Here is a 19,077-nt window from a genome sequence, read left to right on the forward strand (position 1 = left end):
ACTATTTCTTCAAACCTTGTAATATGTATGTATGTGTATAGGTTCTATGCTGTTATCTCATTTAGAGTAGAAGTGAAAGAAGTATAACCCAGGATAAATATATATATATATATACTGAGGTATAATATATATCACTATAAGCATTTATTAAAATTAAGAAGGAAAATGTACCTAAATACCAATCAATATTTAATAATTAATATCTCTAACAAAATCCTTAGGGATAGCCCTTTTAGAAGATTCAAAGTGCTACAATTAACCCAAGAACTATGAGAAACTTTTTTTTGTCTGTTTTGTGTTCTCAAGAAAAATCATATAAAATATTATTATAGTCATAGAAGTTTAATGCAGAAATACGAATCATTGGGATATTAATAAGATGAAAGTTAAAACACATACCATAAAATTCCTCTGGTAATGGATATTCTCTTTGTTAAAGTCAATCACATAGCCATTGAAGGACCAGACAAATGTGAGGTCCAAGGCAGGGTCAAAGGACGCAGCACACTGCATGGTGGCATTTTCTCCGACAGTGATATCAGCATTAATTGGGGCCAATATGATTCGTGTGGGATCTACAAATTTTAAAAAAAAGAGTAAAACACAATTTAAGAAAATATAAGATACCATTTTATCTAGTATACCAAATGGATAATAATCAATATATTTTGATTTCTCTATGTAAAGTAATAAAATGTTTTCACATCCAAATTCCAGGAACAATTTTATCAAAGAAGATCGCCAAAGAAGGCTTTTGAAATTGAAACTTAATATATGGACTATTTTAGAACCTTAACACTGAATTATGTATCTTTTAATACAGTAGAAATTAAGCATCAACAGCTTTAAAAAATATCAATCAAATATTAAATTATTTCTTACCTGTGATGACAAGAGTCCCAGTGCTATTAGCTTTCCCTCTATTATTTTCTGCAAAGCATGTATAGACACCACCATCATTTCTTGTAATGTTATTGATTTCCAAGCTACCATCTTCCCAAATGAGTATTCTATTAAAATAAAAGAGATATGATTTACACAATTAATTTAATAATATATTAATGTACTCCTTACATGATCAACATTAATTTTTTTTTTTTACTATTACGTTCTGCAAAAGTGTTGACAATAGGGTGTTTTCAAATTGAAACATCCTAGCCTTCTTCACTCATGCTATTCTTGAAATATCCCTGGGCCCTCTAACTGACCTCCTGTTGGTACTCTTGCCTTTCTATTGTCTCTTTCCCACATATCGGAGAGGAGGAAACAAGTGACCTAAGTCATTTTATGTCACTCTACCATTCAGTGATGTCACTCTGCAGCTGAAAATTGTCCACAGACTTTCTATCTTAGGTAAAGCTAAAACCAAAGTCCTTTGCCTCCTCATGCTCCAGATAATCTCAGGAATCACTCCTGGAATCCTCAATGTTTTTGCTTAGTTGCACCTTCAATAAAGTTTTGGATGACTGTGGTAATTGTGATGAGAGTATGTATGTGCAACACACATGCGCGTGCACACACTCACAAATATTTTTGCTGTCTTGGCATTCTGCAGCCTATTCCTGTTCCCAGATATTTTTTCCTATTAGACATTTTATTTTAAAATCTTTATCTAAAAATCCTTTTATTAGATTGTAACATCCTACTGTCACAAATTTGTATCTATTTTATTTATTGGCCATGTCTCCAGCACATAAAACACATATCATAAAATTCCTTTGGTAGGGCTAGGGCTGTAGCTCAGTGGTAGAGTACTGAGTGGTGAGACATTGGGTTCAATTCTCAGCACCACATATATATATATATATATATATATATATATGTATATATATATATATATATATATATATATATATATAAAAATTCATTTGGTCATGAATATTCTCTTTGATGAAATTAATCACATAACCATTGAAGAACCAGATAAATGTGTGATTCAAGACTGGATCAAAGGATCAGCATACCACATGTGAACTTTTTTTCCACAGTGCTTTCAAAAGAGCAGAAAAAAAAACTCTATGTTACAGGCACTAAGTAGTGAGATACTATCACTAAACAGGTATTTAATGACATTCAAAAAAGTATCTATTTATATATTTATTTATACATTTGTTTATTTATTGTGGTGCTGGGGATGGAACCCAGGGGCTTGGTGCATACTGGGCAAGAACTCCATCCTGAAATATACCTCCTGCCCAGTCTTTTGTAATAAAATGTATGAACTACATGAGGTTTGATGAAACAAGTGGTTTCCCACACCGCACTATAACTGAGATTTAAACCATGATTGGACAGGCTCAAGCAAGTTACAGGCCTCGAATAAATGAGTCCAGGTCTTCCAGAAAGGAGACCTCAGTACTTCAATTCATACTTCAGAGTTGGAACAGAATGTTATTCACACTGCTACAGAGAAATATAAACATAGTTTATTTTTAGAAACTTTTTTAAAAGATACTTTAAAATCTCCCTTCAATAACAGATCATTAGCTTAGGAAATTCTTCTTGGAACAGAACCTCAGTCTTTCATATTACACCTATTTCTCAGGTGCACTTTCTCTATTCTAGGGGCTAAAGATAAAAAAAATTGCTAAGTTTAGTTTTATAGCCTTTCATATTAGATTGCCTATCATTAGATTTTTATTTTATTGAAATTCATAGTTTTCAAAATTTAAGTCATTATGTATAAAACATTCAAAACTATTTCCTATTTTAAGTGCAAAATCTGATGAAAGAAAAATAATACTTATTTACTTCACTAATAAAAGTATCCATATAAGGGCTGGGGCTAGGGCTGGGCTCAGTGGTCACTGATAATGCATTCCAGGATTTCCTTTCCCTACTTCAACTATCCAGTCAAAGCTCATTTCAGAATATTCTTTGCTCTTGAAGAAGAAATGCAATATAAAAATAATACAAGAATAAAAGTAGTGGGGGCTGGGGATGTGGCTCAAGCGGTAGTGTGCTCGCCTGGCATGTGTGCAGCGCTGGGTTCAATCTTCAGCACCACATACAAATAAAGATGTTGTGTCTGCTGAAAACTAAATAAATATTAAAAAATCCTCTCTCTCTCTCTCTCTCTCTCTCTCTCTCTCTCTCTCTCTCTCTCTCTCTCTCTCTTTAAAAAAACGAATAAAAGTAGTTATTTGATACCATGGAAGCTTTGACAATGTGCCTTTCTACAACTGTGAGAGAAGGTAACTATAATCTGTTGCCCAGACACTGCCCTCAGAACTCCATCACTGGTTAGCTAAGGCCACCCATCCCACAGGCTGCTGTCAGCCAGTGACTGAGCATGGGAGGACCAGCACAGGAGACCTGTTCCATTAAACTCCTCTGAGGGGAATTTGGCTGGAGCACTCCTGAGAGTTGTGCTGTAAAGATCTCTTCAGCCTAGCCTTTCCTCTTCCTTCCCTCTCTCCTGGTATCAGAACTGCACCCTAGTCAGATGGCTCCCCGTCTTCCACCCAACCTCCTTTCCCCTCCCAGATATTGCAATTAATAAATCCTTTACACAGCTAGTCCTGCCCCAGCTCCTACTTCTTGGACAATGTGTACTACCACATTACCAAGATTAACACACCATACATTTTCCCTCTAAGCTCCATAATAAATCCTTGCCAAACTTCTAACTCTTCCCATTTTTTTTTTCAAGCAAAGCAACAAATATTTTGGTCAAGTTACAGTGGAAAAACTACAAGTCCTTCTAAGATTCATACTAATATTTTTAGTTTACTTACATATATTAGCTCACAATTGTTTTTTTAATGCTCTTTAAGGGGTATAAAGTCAAGTACTACAAGATTATGTTTCAATCAATGATGGCATATGAAACAGTGATCCAGTAAGCTTGAAAAATTCCTATCACCTCATGATGCCATAACCATTGCAATTTCAAGGCCAATGTGGTAATGCTCACAGGTCTATGGTGATGCTGGTGTAAATAAAGCTACTGCACTCTGAGTTCTATAGAAGAGTAGTGCATACAGTTATGCAAAGTGATTAATAGTAACCATAATAAGTGATTGTGCTACTGATTGGTATATTTACTGTATTATATTTTATTATTATTTTAGAGTCTACTCCTATTTATTAAAAAGCATAGTTTACTATAAAATGATATGGCATATTATACTGGCAGACTCATTCATCCCTTCATTGTACCATTTTTCTCTGGTGCTTTATTTCATCTTGCATTGTTTTATTCGTCATGGCTGTAGGAGCAATAGGCTACACCATCTCAGCTTGTGTAAGCACACAACAATGTTCACATAATAATGAAATCACCATGTTAAGTGAAGCATGATTAGATACACTTCCAACTTCTCCCTTAGCATTGAAATTACTTGTAAGAATATTTAGAAATTTTGATTTTTTGGCAAATATTGCTCATTCTTAAATCAATTGGGATTAAATTCTCAGGTTCTTCTCCTTATTTCTAGGTAATATGCTATGAATCAGTCAACATAACCAAGGAACAATCCAGTCTTTTAACAAACTAGTCACTTATTTTTGTCAAAATTACTCCAGGATGACCTCTATTTGGAGGTTGTTTATTGGTAAAGCATACCAATTCTGCAACAGAAAATAATTGTGGGGTTCCTCCCACTTAAGTGACAAAGATAAAGGTCATTTTGGAGCTAAAAGTAGTCTATCAAATACAAATGGATAACTAAGTTAGTTGTAAATTAAAAAGAAATTCTGTATGTCATTAGAACCCAAAAGAAAATTATACAAGTAAGAACTTAAATAAAATTTGTCAAAATTTATGACTGTCCCTTATAGAATACAGATATTAACCATCCTATAGGCCACTAACTGGGCACAGAAATTACTTCATTATATGAAATTAACTTTTATAATTATATTTATCAGAATAACATATAATTATATTCTGTTTAATCTCTAGATATTCTTTTTCAATATGTTTATGCTTATTTTTTATAAATACAAATGTTTTTAGTTTTATGTATACATATAATTTTATTACATTCAACATATGTGTTCGGTGAATACTACATATTTTTTAACATGGTACTAATGCTGAAATATTAATGGATTAAAGTAGTGAGCAAAAAGTTAACTCTAGGCCCATTAAGGAAGTAATGAAATTTGATTTCTAAGTCTATGAAATTATTATAGCACAGCCAAAATTATAAAATTTTAGGAGCTAGATCATTCTTTACTTCTCTTGTATTTTATTTAGGAAAAACAAGTTTATGAAACATGGTTCTGGGAAATCCTTGGTTGGAGAAACTCATGACACTGGTCTTCATAAAACTGGAGCAAGAATCTGTCTGTAAGGAAAGAGAGTTGATGATGGGCCAATGGGGAATGTACACTATAGGTGCTACAGGAGTGAGCACCCGACAAGAGGGCAAATTGAGCACAATGACTCTTCCTTTATCATTAATTCTTCTCATGTCATTTTGTTAAAGTCCTAAAGACTCAGGTCAAACAGATTAACATTAATGCATTCCCAATTCACATTAACCAAAGTATGGAAGCAGCCTAGGTGTTTATCAACAGATGAAGGGATAAAGAAAATGTAGTCTATATGCACAATGGAGTTTTATTCAGTCACAAAGAAAAATAAAATTATGTCATTTATAGGAAAATGGATGGAACTAGTGACCACTATGCTAAGCGAAATAATCCCAATTCAGAAAAGTTCAAAGTTCCTTTGTTTTTACTCAGATACGGAAGACGGAGAGGAAAAAGGAAAAGAAAGGTGAGGTAGGATCTCATTAAAAGCAAAAGGAGATCAGTAGACTAGAAGAAAGGGACCAGGGTGTGGGAGGAGGGAAAAGTGCTGGGAAGGGGTATTGACCAAATTATCTTGTTATGTTGAGGACATGAACTCATATTGTAAAGGTAAAATTTCTAAGCTGATTCTAAGCCCTAAAGCCTGAGTTAAAGTGTAAAAGACCGGGCATTATAAAGTTTCCAAGCTGCAAGGCCTGGGTTAAAAAGTAAAAGACCAGGTATTGTTAAAATTCCTCTGCTACCCCCAGAACCTGTAATCCCTGTAGCTGTTAGGACAATACTGGAACTGCCCAGTAAATATTTCCACTGTTTCCACTGGTTGTCTAATAACCTGGGATTCTGTGTAGTTTGTCACGTAGTTATGTAGGCCCTAAAACCAATCAGTTTGAATGTGTACCCTGCTTAGAAGTGACCAATCACCCCTGCCCAGCCTGTTCCCGCCAATGAATGTACTAATCATGTCTCAGAGTTGTTGTTCAATTTTCTCGCGCCTCATGATGATTTGTTCTGATGTATGCAAAGCCCCCTGCCCTCCCCCAAAAGTGTACTTAACCTCTGCTTGACCTCTGCTCTGGGCTCTGGGCAGCTCTATCTTCCTGAGTGAGCCTGGAGCCTCAGCATGCTGAATCAATAAAACCCCTACTGCCAATTGCATGAAGACGGTCTCTTGTGGTCTATTCCTCCGACGCTTCGCCGGACCCTTACAATATGTAACAACAAATCCTATTATTATGTACAACTATAATGCACCAAGGAATGTGGCAAAAATCAAGTCTGTAAACTATGGCTTGTGGGCTGGCTGTTTTTATAAATAAAAATAAAGTAAAAAACAAAAGTTAGTATGTTCAGATAAGGCCCAGATATTCCTGCCCTGCTCCCTGCCCCTCTACATAGTTATATGTGGGATCATCCTAACAAAATAACTGCAGCAGCAAATCCTCTTTCCATGTCAACATGACACCAGTTCAAATTCCAGTTTGGATATTAATGATGAGTTGTGATGAGATCAGTTAACTTTTTCAGGCCTTAGCACATCCATCTTATTACTTTGTTGGATTGTTATGGAGATTTATTTTCTATACTTTTGCCAGAATATTCTTTCAAAAGGCAAAATAGTATCTCATTCCTCCCTTTTTTAAGGCTTTAGACAGATTTCCATTATTCTTACATGAAACCCAATCCCCTTAGCAAAGACAATTCTACATTTGTTAACTAGCTCACTATGTCTTATCGCTTAAAAGCCTTCTGCATTTTTTCCCTAAAGACAAATTATGCCATTCCTACAGTTCCTTACACACCCTATAATCCCGCTTCAGGGCCTTTGCTATGCTGCCTTCATTTTCTGGAACATAGCCCCACCCCACTCCCACTTCTCATTCTTTCTATTTCCCATCCTAGCTTTCTCTCTCTCATTAGAACTCAGTATAAATGTAACCTCTTCTAGGAAGCCTACAGAAACGATTCAGTGATGGTTTTAAGTTAACGGTCACCCTCGGCTTTCTTTGTCTTGAACCAAAACCACCAAAACATTGGTAGCTGGTCTGCTTATTGGGGATATGATAAGAATATCCTGCTCATTATAAGAAGATGGGAAGACATGCTTATACTTTGAAATCACCATTTTATATTCTTATCAACATATTTAATAGGCTAATTGTACAAAATTATATAAAATGTGAATAAATGCCCTTGATTGGAAAAACAATGAGTTGGAGAGATCCTATTTAATTTCCCACTGTTTATTAGCTGAGTAGTCTGGGGCAATTTACAAACAGCAACCTGCACCTCTGAGCTTTGAAGTCCTAAATGCCTTATAAATTTTGTAATACTGAAAATTAAATTCTGTTCATCTCATTACTATAGTAAAGAGAAAAGTTGGAAGAAACAACAATTGTATTAGTGAAATGAAAACAAATATTCTACAGAATAAACTTTCCCAAATAATCAACTTGTATTATACTTCTAGTTTCCAAACTGACCTGCTACTGTTGACAAGCCACTCTGTTCCTTTACTCCAGGAGAACTTTGGTTTAGGTGCTGCTTTAGGTTTGCATTCAATTACAACCCTTCCTCCCTTAGCAGCCAGGATCTTTTTCTTCATAGGATTCATTTCAAAAGTTGGAGCCAAAGCTGAAAGAAAAACAAACAATTATTTTTTCTCATATTATTATTATTATATCAATTATTTTTCTACATATATAAACTTTACCCAATTCAAATATACAATTCTGAAGCCTTGATTATAAATACATAATACATGGGTTATAAACTTTAGTTACAATCAAATGTTGTACACAAATTCAACACAAAGTAACCTCTAATTTAATTGTTTTGATTCATTTCCAAAAAGGAGGTGAAGTAAAAGGCTGGAGGGAAGTAAGCCTGTAAACATTCCCATATGGTCATAGTAGATCTCTCAACAATGCCTTAAATGAACTATGCAGAAGTTATACATAAGAGAACTGAAATCTATTGGAAATCTGTAATTGCACAAAGCTGCCATAGGAAGTATATTGATGGGATTCATATTTGAATCTAGGCCCTCCTATTTGCAAAGCATGCTGATTTCATGAAACAATATCACCCTTCCCTTATTAGATATTTGCCAAGCACTGTGTGCAGACATACTGCAAGATGCCCAAATAAACAGAGCAATTCCTGACTTAGTGACCTATATACAAAGAGCTGTGGGAAAAGGGACCCCATTCATGAGTCCCCACATCTTGTCCAGTGCTCACTCCCCTTATCTTTAGGCAGATTTCAGAGGGACATCATTTATCCACACTCCAGTCATTTGTACCCCAGCTTTTCTAGAGCCTTTCTTGGATTATGTATATCTTTAGCTGAAATTTTTTTTAATTTTCTTTTTAGTTGTAGATGGACACAATACCTTTACTTTATTCATTTTTATGTGGTGCTGAGGATCAAACCCAGTGCCTCACTCATGCTAGGCAAGCACTATACCACTGAGACCACTGAGCTGCAACTCCAGCCCTTTAGTTGGAATTTGACTCTTCATCTAGTCCAGTAATTCACTAACTTTATCTGTGTATCAAAATCATCTGAGGATCTTGTTATAATGTCCACATTAAGTCTAGGTGGACCTGAGATTCTGTACTTCTACTAAGCTCCTAAGTATTGCTGCTTCTGAGACAATGCCTTTAATGCAAGGATTTAATCCATTTCATTGTTCCTTTAATCTGGATGTATTTTGTTTAGACTAATTTTTGGGGGGTGACATATAGCAGGAAAAAATATAAGAGAAACTTTAATAAGATTATGTTTCTTAAATTGAAGTACATCTAGAAAATAAGAAAATTTATAAGTTAGTTTTTAGTGAATTGAAGTCCCTTAAATGACCTCATTTATTCTGATATTTTGATATCTAGAAATAGAATCTAGACTACATTTCTACACATTTTGGAAGTAGGAAGGAATGAGGGAATATTTTTCCTTAACTAAGAAATAGAAAGTATGACACATAGCCTATCTTTTGTTCTTTATTGTATCACATGCACCTTCTCTTAGAAGAATGGTATCTGATGTAGACACTCAATAAATATTTGGTGGAAGAATGAATTAATTAAGTGGATAATTCAGGAAGAAAACAGCAAGACAGAGATAGAAGCACTGTTCCTAAAGGTATAAAATATAAGAATAAATTGAGACTAACATAAAGATGTCCTGGAACTATTTATGTGAGACTCAATTGGTGAATAGTTTGCTTAATTACTATATTGATAGTCATTAAAAGCTTTAAAGACTTTAGGCTTGAATATAGAGAGACCATTCAGTCTGATCTAGTGAGTTTTCACACTTCTTTTTTAAATATCTTAAGATAAATAATAACTTCAGCAGAAAACAGAAAGTTTACATTTGGGAAAGAATCAATCTTACCTCATTTTTTTTGTTAAGCATCAAAATGATTTCATACCCCTTTGCACCAAAGACATTTGAACTGCAATGCTTGCTTGATACACAACGTAACTAGACTAAATATATTACCAAGGAATTTACACTTTAGGTAGGAAGAAATGGAGTATGATCTTCAGCATTATAATAAATGGCAGTGAAAGTTGAAATTAGTGCCACCTCAACTTTTTTTGAAGATTCCTTAACACTTTCCTAAATTTTTCTCATCTCTTATTGTCTTCCAGATTCACTCAATCTGCAGTTCTACACGTGTTTTTGAGAGTTTCCTTTTGATGTAGCAAGAATAAAATTGGCCACATTGAGTCATTTCTTTATGTTTTCAATAACCAATTCTAGAAGAGGAAGCCTGACTACATGGATTCATTACTTAATATATGAACAAGCCTTGTGTAAACTCCTTCAAATGGTGTGAAAAGGATGTGACACAGTAAGAACTTTGTTAAAGTGGTTGTAAGGAAAATGTGAAAGATCTGAGAGAGATTATTGGTGTGAACTAGAGAAGTTTGGTGAATGTACCAGATGTGGGAAAGGCACCAGGAAGACTCTACCATCCTTTAGAACAGAGAATCTTGGAGGATAGAAGATGTGGCTGTAAATAATGAAGTCGGTTTTAGACACTCACACTCCTGATTTTGAATTGTCTATTGGGTTATCTGGATGAACATCTCTTGTAGAAAGTAATTATATTGAGTCTGAAGCTGAGAATAAGTATCTGGGATAGAGATGGAAATGATATGATAATTAATGGGAGAAGAAGAAATTGAGTAAGAATTTCAATAATAATAATAATAATAATAGTTATCCATGAATAATTATACAGACTATGTGAATAGATACAGGAAGGAAATGGAATGGAGCCAGATGAATTGAACTCTGGGAGAGGGCAAGATTTGTATCCAGACAGAGGAGGGGATAGAAAGAGAACAGTGAAAGAGATGGAGAAGAAATAGTCTTGGACTTCTGAGAACTGGAAGTCACCAAAGACAAGAGAGATGAGTGTTCCAAAATAAAATATGACTAGAAGAGTTATCTTAAAAGAACATATATACACACATGCATGCACACACATAAGAGAAGGAATAGTTACTGATACAATATAACAGGAAAAGTAAAAAACAAACAAACAAAAAACAACAATGAAAATATCAGTAGAGGAATGGAAGAGACATCTCCTTCTCTGGATGAAGAGTACTGAGAAGACAGGGGCGGTGCAGAGATAGTTTTAAGTGTGGATGACAAGTTGAAAGACTTTATGCCAAAGGATTTATATTTTCACAGAAACTAAAATAACACCATAAAAGTAGAAATCCGGGTGGGGAAGGGACTTCCAGAATAGCCTAAAGGTGTGGAATAGCAACTGTAGCATGAGACTCAGGGACTGGTAAAGCTCCAAAGTGGTAAAGACTCATCTGAGGCTAGATTCTAGGCAGTGCTGGAGTGTCAGTCTTCGCTATTAGGTGAATTTGCAGGCCAATGTTTAGCTGCTCAGACTTATGAGACAAGACTTGTCAAAAGTGGCACAGGTAATTTTTGTTTTACCATTTTAAAAATGTTCAAAACCCATTACACCCCATAATTTCTCAAAATGATAAGAGTACAGCTTCTTAGTTTAAAAAAGTATGCGATTTATGAAGTAATTTACATGCACTGGGAATTTTCAAAAAACATAAGACACCTTTAAAGACTTATTCTTCTTCACTTAGTCTTCAGTGAAAACAAAGATAATACCATTCCATTCTAAACCACATTTCCAAAAAATTATTGAGTTAAGCAATTGGAGAAAATAATGTAGATTAAATGTAACCTATGAATACTTTATTTGTCATTTTCATGATAAACATTGAAGAGAAATTAGAGATGATACTGACCCAAGATTTTCAACTCAGCATTTGCATAAATGGCTCCATATGTGTTTTCAGCTATGCACTGATACATTCCAGCATTTTCAAAAGTCACATCATATAGTCTCAGTTCCCCTTTATGATACTGAAAGGAATAAAAGTAAAACACACCGTCTCCATAAACTTCAATGGAAATGCTTTCATTTAGGATTGAGCATATCTTTTAATTCAGCTATGTTATGTTCATCTGCCCCCACTATTACCTAAGATGTGAAGAGTGGGAATTTCATGGCCTGGGGAGGAAAAACCCACTTACCATGCCCAATGGCTCTTGTTCTACTCATCTTACAGAGCCGAGAGTCCACCTTTTTCCCTCTTGGACCAGCTGGGAGAATACAGTGGGAAAGTAGACAAGGATCCCACTGCTGCTACTTGTCCCCAGGGCTAAAGGTAGGACTTAAGAGCGTCTCTCTTACCTCTGTTTCTGTGGGATTCAGGCAAACAATGGCAAGAAAAAGGGGACAATATCAGGTAGTGGAGATGGATGAGTAGGAAGAAGGGAAAAAAGTGGAACAAAGGAAAAATAAGGAGAGAGAGAGAAAGAGAGAAGGTAAAGATAAGATTACAGAAAGTTGTTTAAACTGAAAGAAGATACGTAACATTCAGTTTCTTTCTTTCTTTCTTTCTTTTTAATGAAGCTTTTATATTTCAGGGCCCACTACCCCTACTCTTTTGACTCTCCTGACTCTTCTGCTAAATTTATCCCAGGACTACCCTGAAATGTTGCTTAAATGTGGACTCAGAGACAGCACAACGCTGGAACATACATACCGCATATCCATTTTTCAGCCACCGGATTGTAGGGATGGGCTTCCCTGTGGCTATACAAGGCCAGTAGAGATCACTGCCAATGTCCACCTCTGTGTCATTGATATGTTCTACCCACTCAGGAAATGCTAAAAAGCAAAGAACACTTTAAATGTCAAGTGCAAGACTCAATATCCATTGTAATCACAAGAGTGTAAATATTACATTTTGTTAACATTCTTATGGAAAATACATTAGATATGGCATATGTCCAAAATCAGTGATAGAGCTATCAAAACTGTATTTGCACAATTCTGTGTTCTATGCAAATCCTACATCATCCCAGCATGAGGTAATTGCAATTCAGTTAGCAATTATTTTTTTCTATATGTAAAGCATGTTTGTTGGAAAGCTAGTTCACATAAGATTGATTTTTTCCTTCAATATAAATCTTTCAAATCTGTTAAAAGGAAAATTGAGCTTTTAAAGAATTATGTATCAATTACTTATGTCTTAATTAATTTATTTTGACATCATATTTTCACCTTCTGAATAAAGATTTGATTTTCTTTTTAAGTACCTCAAGTATACATTATCTTCCTTTTGGAGTTTTCATCTGTTGACTATTGTGATACCCTATTGCAGGACTAAAAAGTGGCCCAGTTACTGAGATGTGCTTTCCATATTAGAAACTAAACAAAGTCGCTATGACTGGCAAAACCCATGACTCAGTGAAATGTATCTCAGTCTCTTTATTTGATCTGATTTATTTAACAGTTGATGAAATATACTTGGAAAGTGCAAAAATTCTAGAAATTTCCCAGAAGAAGGAAAAATAAAAAACTCCAGAGAGCAAGCACAGGAGCAATCTGATAGTCTTATTGAGTATGTCAGTTATCTAAGTCATCCACCTAGATGCATGTAAATGAACTGATGTAAACTTTTAAAAAGTATGGGGAGAAAATTCTGATTGTGTGTGGCAAAATTAAAACTCACTCATTTTTGACAAAAGTAATATACACATCTCATAAGAAACACTTCACATTTATGTTAATTTAAAAAACAGAGTAGTTAATGATCTCACCAAACTATCAACATTATATAAATTTATATATCTATATAAATTTTTATGTTGTATATAATATAATTTAATGCATTCTAATTAACCATTTTATTTGTCTAACATATATAGATAGATAATTTTTTAAAAGTTGAATGTTAGTAGATATGATCATGTTAATTGATACAGGTTTTATTTTGTACACAATCTTAGCAACACTTGAAGTAGGAATGCCAGCATCTTTCCTGCATTGTCCTCACACAGGTAACACATGGATGTCATGTTACATAATACAATGAAGAATATAAGTAAGTGAATCAACTTGATACATTCTGTACATGGTTTAATTGTTTAGTTCTTCTGGTGGTTTAATGTATTGAATAAAAACATATCTAAACACTTTAGGAAACTGGTAAAAATAATGTAGCTTTATATAAAAATTTAAGAGATCTAACCAGAATTTCTCCCCACTTACAATGCCACTTCATGTACATTTGATATGTGCAAGTTCGTGTTAGTAGTCCGTTTGGTATGAAAATCTGTGGTTCAGAAGAAATGTCAGGGTTAGTGATCTCAGGGTATAGAGCATGGAGAATATCATAAAAGGGATGAGGAACATAGAGAAGAGACGCAAAGACTAAACCATGGTCACACCAATGTTAGAAAGGCACCAGGTTAGTACACGGCAAAGGAGAATGAGAGGGGTACTTGAGGAAGTTGATAAGTGTGTATTCCAGATGACAAGTACAGAAAGTGAATCATGGAGATGGGAGGGTGCCAGTGTGGCCCATCTAATAAGGGACAAAGGAAAATTGATTATCAGCTTTAACAACATGGATGTGATCAATGATTATAAAAAGTAAAGTTTCAGCAGAATGTTGTAGTTGAAAATCAAATTGGAGTGCACTGAAGAGAAGTGAAAATTGGAGATGGAGACAACATCTTTAGAGTTTAAATAATTCTGTTAAGATTTTTGTTATATTTTGGGGGAGAGTAGAAGAAGTGGAGCACTAGCCAAAGTTGAAAATGAAGGATCTTGTTGAAGCCTTAGATGCTTATTCTATATAATGGAATATTACAAAAATGATTTCATCCTGAAAAGTTTCAAGTGTTGCCTGAAAAATATGAGTTTATTTTAATGTGTGAGATTGGAAAACTTTTGCCGAAATAATTTTGTCAAAGAAAAATGATTCCTTACATCAGTATTTGTCAAAGTGTGACTCTAGGATTATCAGCATCACCATCTTCTGGGAACTTGTTACAAGTACAAATTCTCAAGCCTAAAATAGACTTTCTGAGTCAGAAATCCTGAGGATGGGGCCCAGAAATCTGTGTTTTAACAAGCCCCCCCTCTCTGAGTGATGTTGATACATGCAAAAGTTTGCAAACCACTGAATCAAACTAAGTCACAATACATAGATTCTTCTATAAATAAAAAGTACTGAATAAAAAAGAATGTTGAAAAGAGTAAATGAGCTACATAAACTGAAATTAAATTAATGAAAGTGAAAATCACCACGAACACTACTATATCAATCTATTAACAATGATGCTAAAGGTATAAATTTATAACTTCTATAACTCAGTTGTGACTTAACTAGACATGAGATAAATATTTAAGATTTATGCATAATGTAATATATATGACTGTTTTTAAAACTACTAATCAATATATAGTAAAGAAAATGTCTCTGAATAAAATATTAATTAAATTTATAGAAAATTAAAATATTCACCTTGAACGTAAATTCTTGCTTGGTGTTTATCCTTTCCTCTAATATTCTCAGCCTCACATTCATATATGCCTTCATCTTCTAGCTGAATATTGAAGATCTTGAGGACAGCTCCAGAGGTGCTGATCTCAGCAGTGCTTGGCATTGGTTCTAGAACCTTCCGCCATCGGATATCAGGAACAGGACTTTAAATTAAAAGATACAAGAGCTAAAAATCCACAACACTTAAAAGACATTTGTGGTTATAGTTAAATATTTACATTATTTTTTTCTTGAAAGGGTACAAAAACTAATATTTTTCTATACATATTAATGCAAAGTATACTTACTTCCCAAGTGCAAAACACTCTAAAGTCACATTTTGACCCATCAATGCATATATGTCCTTGAACTGAACTACAATATCAGCAGGATATGGTTTTGTTGTTCCTAATATTAAAAGAAACAAATATCAGTGAATTATTAAACACAATAGTGATTTTATTTAACATTGTGACTTTTGTAGGTTTAGAACTACTTCAGTATGGAAAGCTTTTCTCCATACAGGCACTGGTCATGTCACACTATATAGACTTGTTTATTTTTATTCAGTACATGAAAGTATGAAGTTCATCAAGCATTTTCAGTTAACATGAACTCATTATGAGCCCTATATAATCAATCTGACTCAATTCACTTCAAAAATTCAAGGAGTTATTAAGGAGCATCAAATATGTATAAAACATTATGATCCATGGTGTACAAGAATCAGAAAGAAAGAAAAAGAAGATAGGAAATGGGAAAGAATGGGGAGAAGAGAATGAAAAATAAAGAGGCAAGACCAGGAAAAAAAATGGAGAAAGGATGAAAGAAGTGTCCAAAAAGATGAAGGCAAACAGGAAATAAGGGCTGTGCAAAGGTCTGGAAACTCAACTCATGGTAAAATTTATTTAGATGAAGACTAGCTTTATCCCACAATGTAAAAGGCCTGAAAAAAGACTTTTGAGATTTCTCACTAACTATCAATGAGACTTATAACAGAAGTAATATGGATTTCAGGAAGATACCCATGAGGATCTTCATTTAATATGGCAGCCAGAGAGATTTAACTTTGGCATTGCGAACTATCTGTGGCTCTCCCATAGCAACAAATTGCCCAATGCATGTGAGCTTTATCTCCTTTGTATTACGAAGATACCTCATATTTGCTCCGGAGATGGGTGTAACCTGTAGAGAACTGTACAGCCCACCTGTAACCTTTTTTGGTGAAGAACATTCTATGGAGAGCCTTTGATGTTTCCCAATATAAATAAAGCAGGTACAGGCTCCATTTTGCCAGAGTCTAGAAGCTCCATCCATCTGATCAGCTTGCCCATCCTGCCCTTGCTTTTGAAACTACTTTCTGTGTCCTGTGGTTTTTTCATTGTCCTATTTTTCTTAGCTTTTGTTTCTCAGCCAGCCTACTCCACCGAGGGGAACCCCATTTCCGCCACCCATGCAAACATGAGCAGGAATGGATCTTACCTTTGGCTTACAAAGAAGATCTTTTTGGCTGTTTTAAAAGATGGAACATGGAAAGGATAAATATAGCAGGCACAGACAAAGATCTAAAGAAGGTTGGTTAATTAATTCTGGGGAAATAGGTGAGGGCTAGACCTGGGGTATATAACAGTGAGAACAGAAAAGAAAGACCAGACAAAAATTGTATTTGAACAGTGGAATCAAGAGGACTCTCCTTGGATCAATGTTTCTTAAGGTATAGATCAAAGGCCAATGTATCAGAAATCACCCAGAATGTTCAGTGAACTTAGAAATTTCTGGGTCATGTCCCAGGCCTATTAATTCAGGATCTCTGCATTTCACATTTTTCTCAAAACTCTCCATTGCTTACACTAATTAAGATCCAAGGACTAGCTGTTCTGAATATCAAAGAAAGAGAGGAATTGATGAGTTGAAATGCTTCCTTGCATTAGGAAAAATAAAATGGTGTGTTCTGAACACTTTGAACTTAACCTCCTTGAAACTTTTTGTGAGACAAGTTCAGGGCATAAATTTAAAGAGATCTTCATAAGGCAGCAATTAAAAATGTGTAAGTGGCTAAGAATACCTAGGAAATGACAGGGGAGACACATAAGAAGGAAGAATCTCTGGTGAAAAACACTGGGCAAAATTTGTCATAGCAACAGGTAGAAGATGAAGAGTCCAGGAAATTAGAAGGGAATATTCATAAGAGGTAGAAAAGAAGTGTCAGAGATCCAACAGAATGAGGGCTGAAAAGTATCCTTCAATTGAGAAACAAGAAGTTGTGATTATTCAAGGTTGTTTGCTTTGAATGCAAAGAACATACAGAGGGAATGAGGAAGAGAACATTTTGAAGATCATAAGAGAAAGTAAAAAAGTGATTGAATCAACTGAATCAAATGGGATGTGAACCAGAAAAACAGGAGGAATCAGTTTGAGCAGGAGGAGAAATATTTCTTCCACAGAGACAGGAAGTAAGAAAATGAACCGAAGTGTTGAAGTGCCAAGTATATTTCTTGGGGAGAGTAGAAAGAATGATCCAGGGAATTTTTGCACAATGGTTTCTTTATCTCTCTGAAGTAAGAAGTGAGAGTATCTAAGACTAAGAAGAAAAAATGTGCCAGAAAGTCAACAACATGTACTGAATACTAATTATGTCACTCTTTCTTTACAGAGAGAAATCTGGCATCTCAGTGGCATTATGGCATTTTCCCCATTGTCACACTGTATTCTGGAAGAGACAGGAACCAAAGCTGTCTGTCAACTCCTATGCTGGTGTTTCCTCTGGTGCTGTAAATCACTGATATTAATGTAGCAGCAGGACTGGGATAAAAAAGCAAGGTAAAAAAGCAAATATAGTTTGATCTGATTATCTTAAATAGCAGTGAATTTTAAAAGAGAGTTAGTTCACTAAGAACCTATCCATAGCACCCCATGTGAATTAGAGCAGGAAAGGCTATTTATTTACTTATTGGCATCATGTAAATATTTCCTTCAAAATATCAAAATAATAAAACTGCTCTTCAACCCCTCACCCCCATCTGTACTTGCTATTGTTTGTTTAGATCTAATCATTTGGTCTCTTCATGGACTTACAAAGAAGTAGGAATGGCTACAAAACAAAATGCAGATGCCAGCAACTCCTATTGCAACCAATAAGTTGGCACTGGAGGAATGAATCAGTCCTAAGCTATAGAAAGCTAACCTGAACTCAACCATCTTAGGGAAGCTCTATTAGGTAAATCACAACTCAAAGAATTAAGCTTTTCACCCCACTTAGATGCCTGTCTTTTGTATTACCCCACCTAAGAAGTAGGCTGGCCTCCCCGCTGAAGAGTTGTTCTTCTTTTTAGTACAGGTATGCCATAGCAGACAACCTTGCAAAAACAGTGCATTAAATAAAATACTTACGTTCAGGTATTGGAATGAGTGGGATAAATTTGCTGAACACACTCTTTGTAATTGAAGGACTGGATACAAAGCAGGAATAATTGCCTTTGTCAGATGCCTCAACGTTTGCAATGTAGAGATTGCCATTTGTCTGAGACACAAACCTTCGTTTATCCATTGTGATAAATACAGGAAATTCATTTAGAAGCCAGCGGTAGCTAAGATCATCTAGAAGAAAATATTGTCTACTAAATATTAAGCTCTCCTCCAAAAGCAAAGATTCTGTTTTTCTAATCACAAGCTGTCAAATAATCTATTAGAGGCTATGGTAGAGCAAATGTTAGAAGAGAACCAAGACAAACAGTGCAAATTTTTCAATAGCTATCATTTTTCATGAATATAAGCAAAGTATTAAGTAATTACATTTATTTATCTATCTATATTAATGTAAAAACTATTGGCATTTTTATTTCCATTTCATTGATATGTTTAAGTGAAACTCAAGTTAAAAAACTTGGTTAGTAAATTAATGACCACTAAGTACAATTAG

At 34.8% G+C, this 19,077-nt stretch overlaps 1 protein-coding gene across 7 annotated transcripts in view; it reads right to left on the reverse strand.

Moving 5' to 3' along the window:
• Positions 1 to 19,077, reverse strand: part of Cntn1 (contactin 1) — a 343,238-nt gene that overhangs the window by 109,183 nt on the left and 214,978 nt on the right. For all 7 annotated transcript variants that reach the window (XM_078014880.1, XM_078014877.1, XM_078014881.1 and 4 more), the window contains 8 exons: positions 18,549 to 18,755; positions 15,467 to 15,566; positions 15,141 to 15,322; positions 12,369 to 12,493; positions 11,565 to 11,682; positions 7,743 to 7,893; positions 883 to 1,010; positions 400 to 575 (listed from right to left, as the gene is read on the reverse strand). In XM_078014880.1, the coding sequence (XP_077871006.1) occupies positions 400 to 575; positions 883 to 1,010; positions 7,743 to 7,893; positions 11,565 to 11,682; positions 12,369 to 12,493; positions 15,141 to 15,322; positions 15,467 to 15,566; positions 18,549 to 18,755 (1,187 nt within the window). The remainder of the gene's footprint in view (positions 1 to 399; positions 576 to 882; positions 1,011 to 7,742; positions 7,894 to 11,564; positions 11,683 to 12,368; positions 12,494 to 15,140; positions 15,323 to 15,466; positions 15,567 to 18,548; positions 18,756 to 19,077) is intronic.

The sequence above is a fragment of the Ictidomys tridecemlineatus genome, chromosome 6 (assembly GCF_052094955.1).
Source record: "Ictidomys tridecemlineatus isolate mIctTri1 chromosome 6, mIctTri1.hap1, whole genome shotgun sequence".
Classification (NCBI taxonomy): domain Eukaryota; kingdom Metazoa; phylum Chordata; class Mammalia; order Rodentia; family Sciuridae; genus Ictidomys; species Ictidomys tridecemlineatus.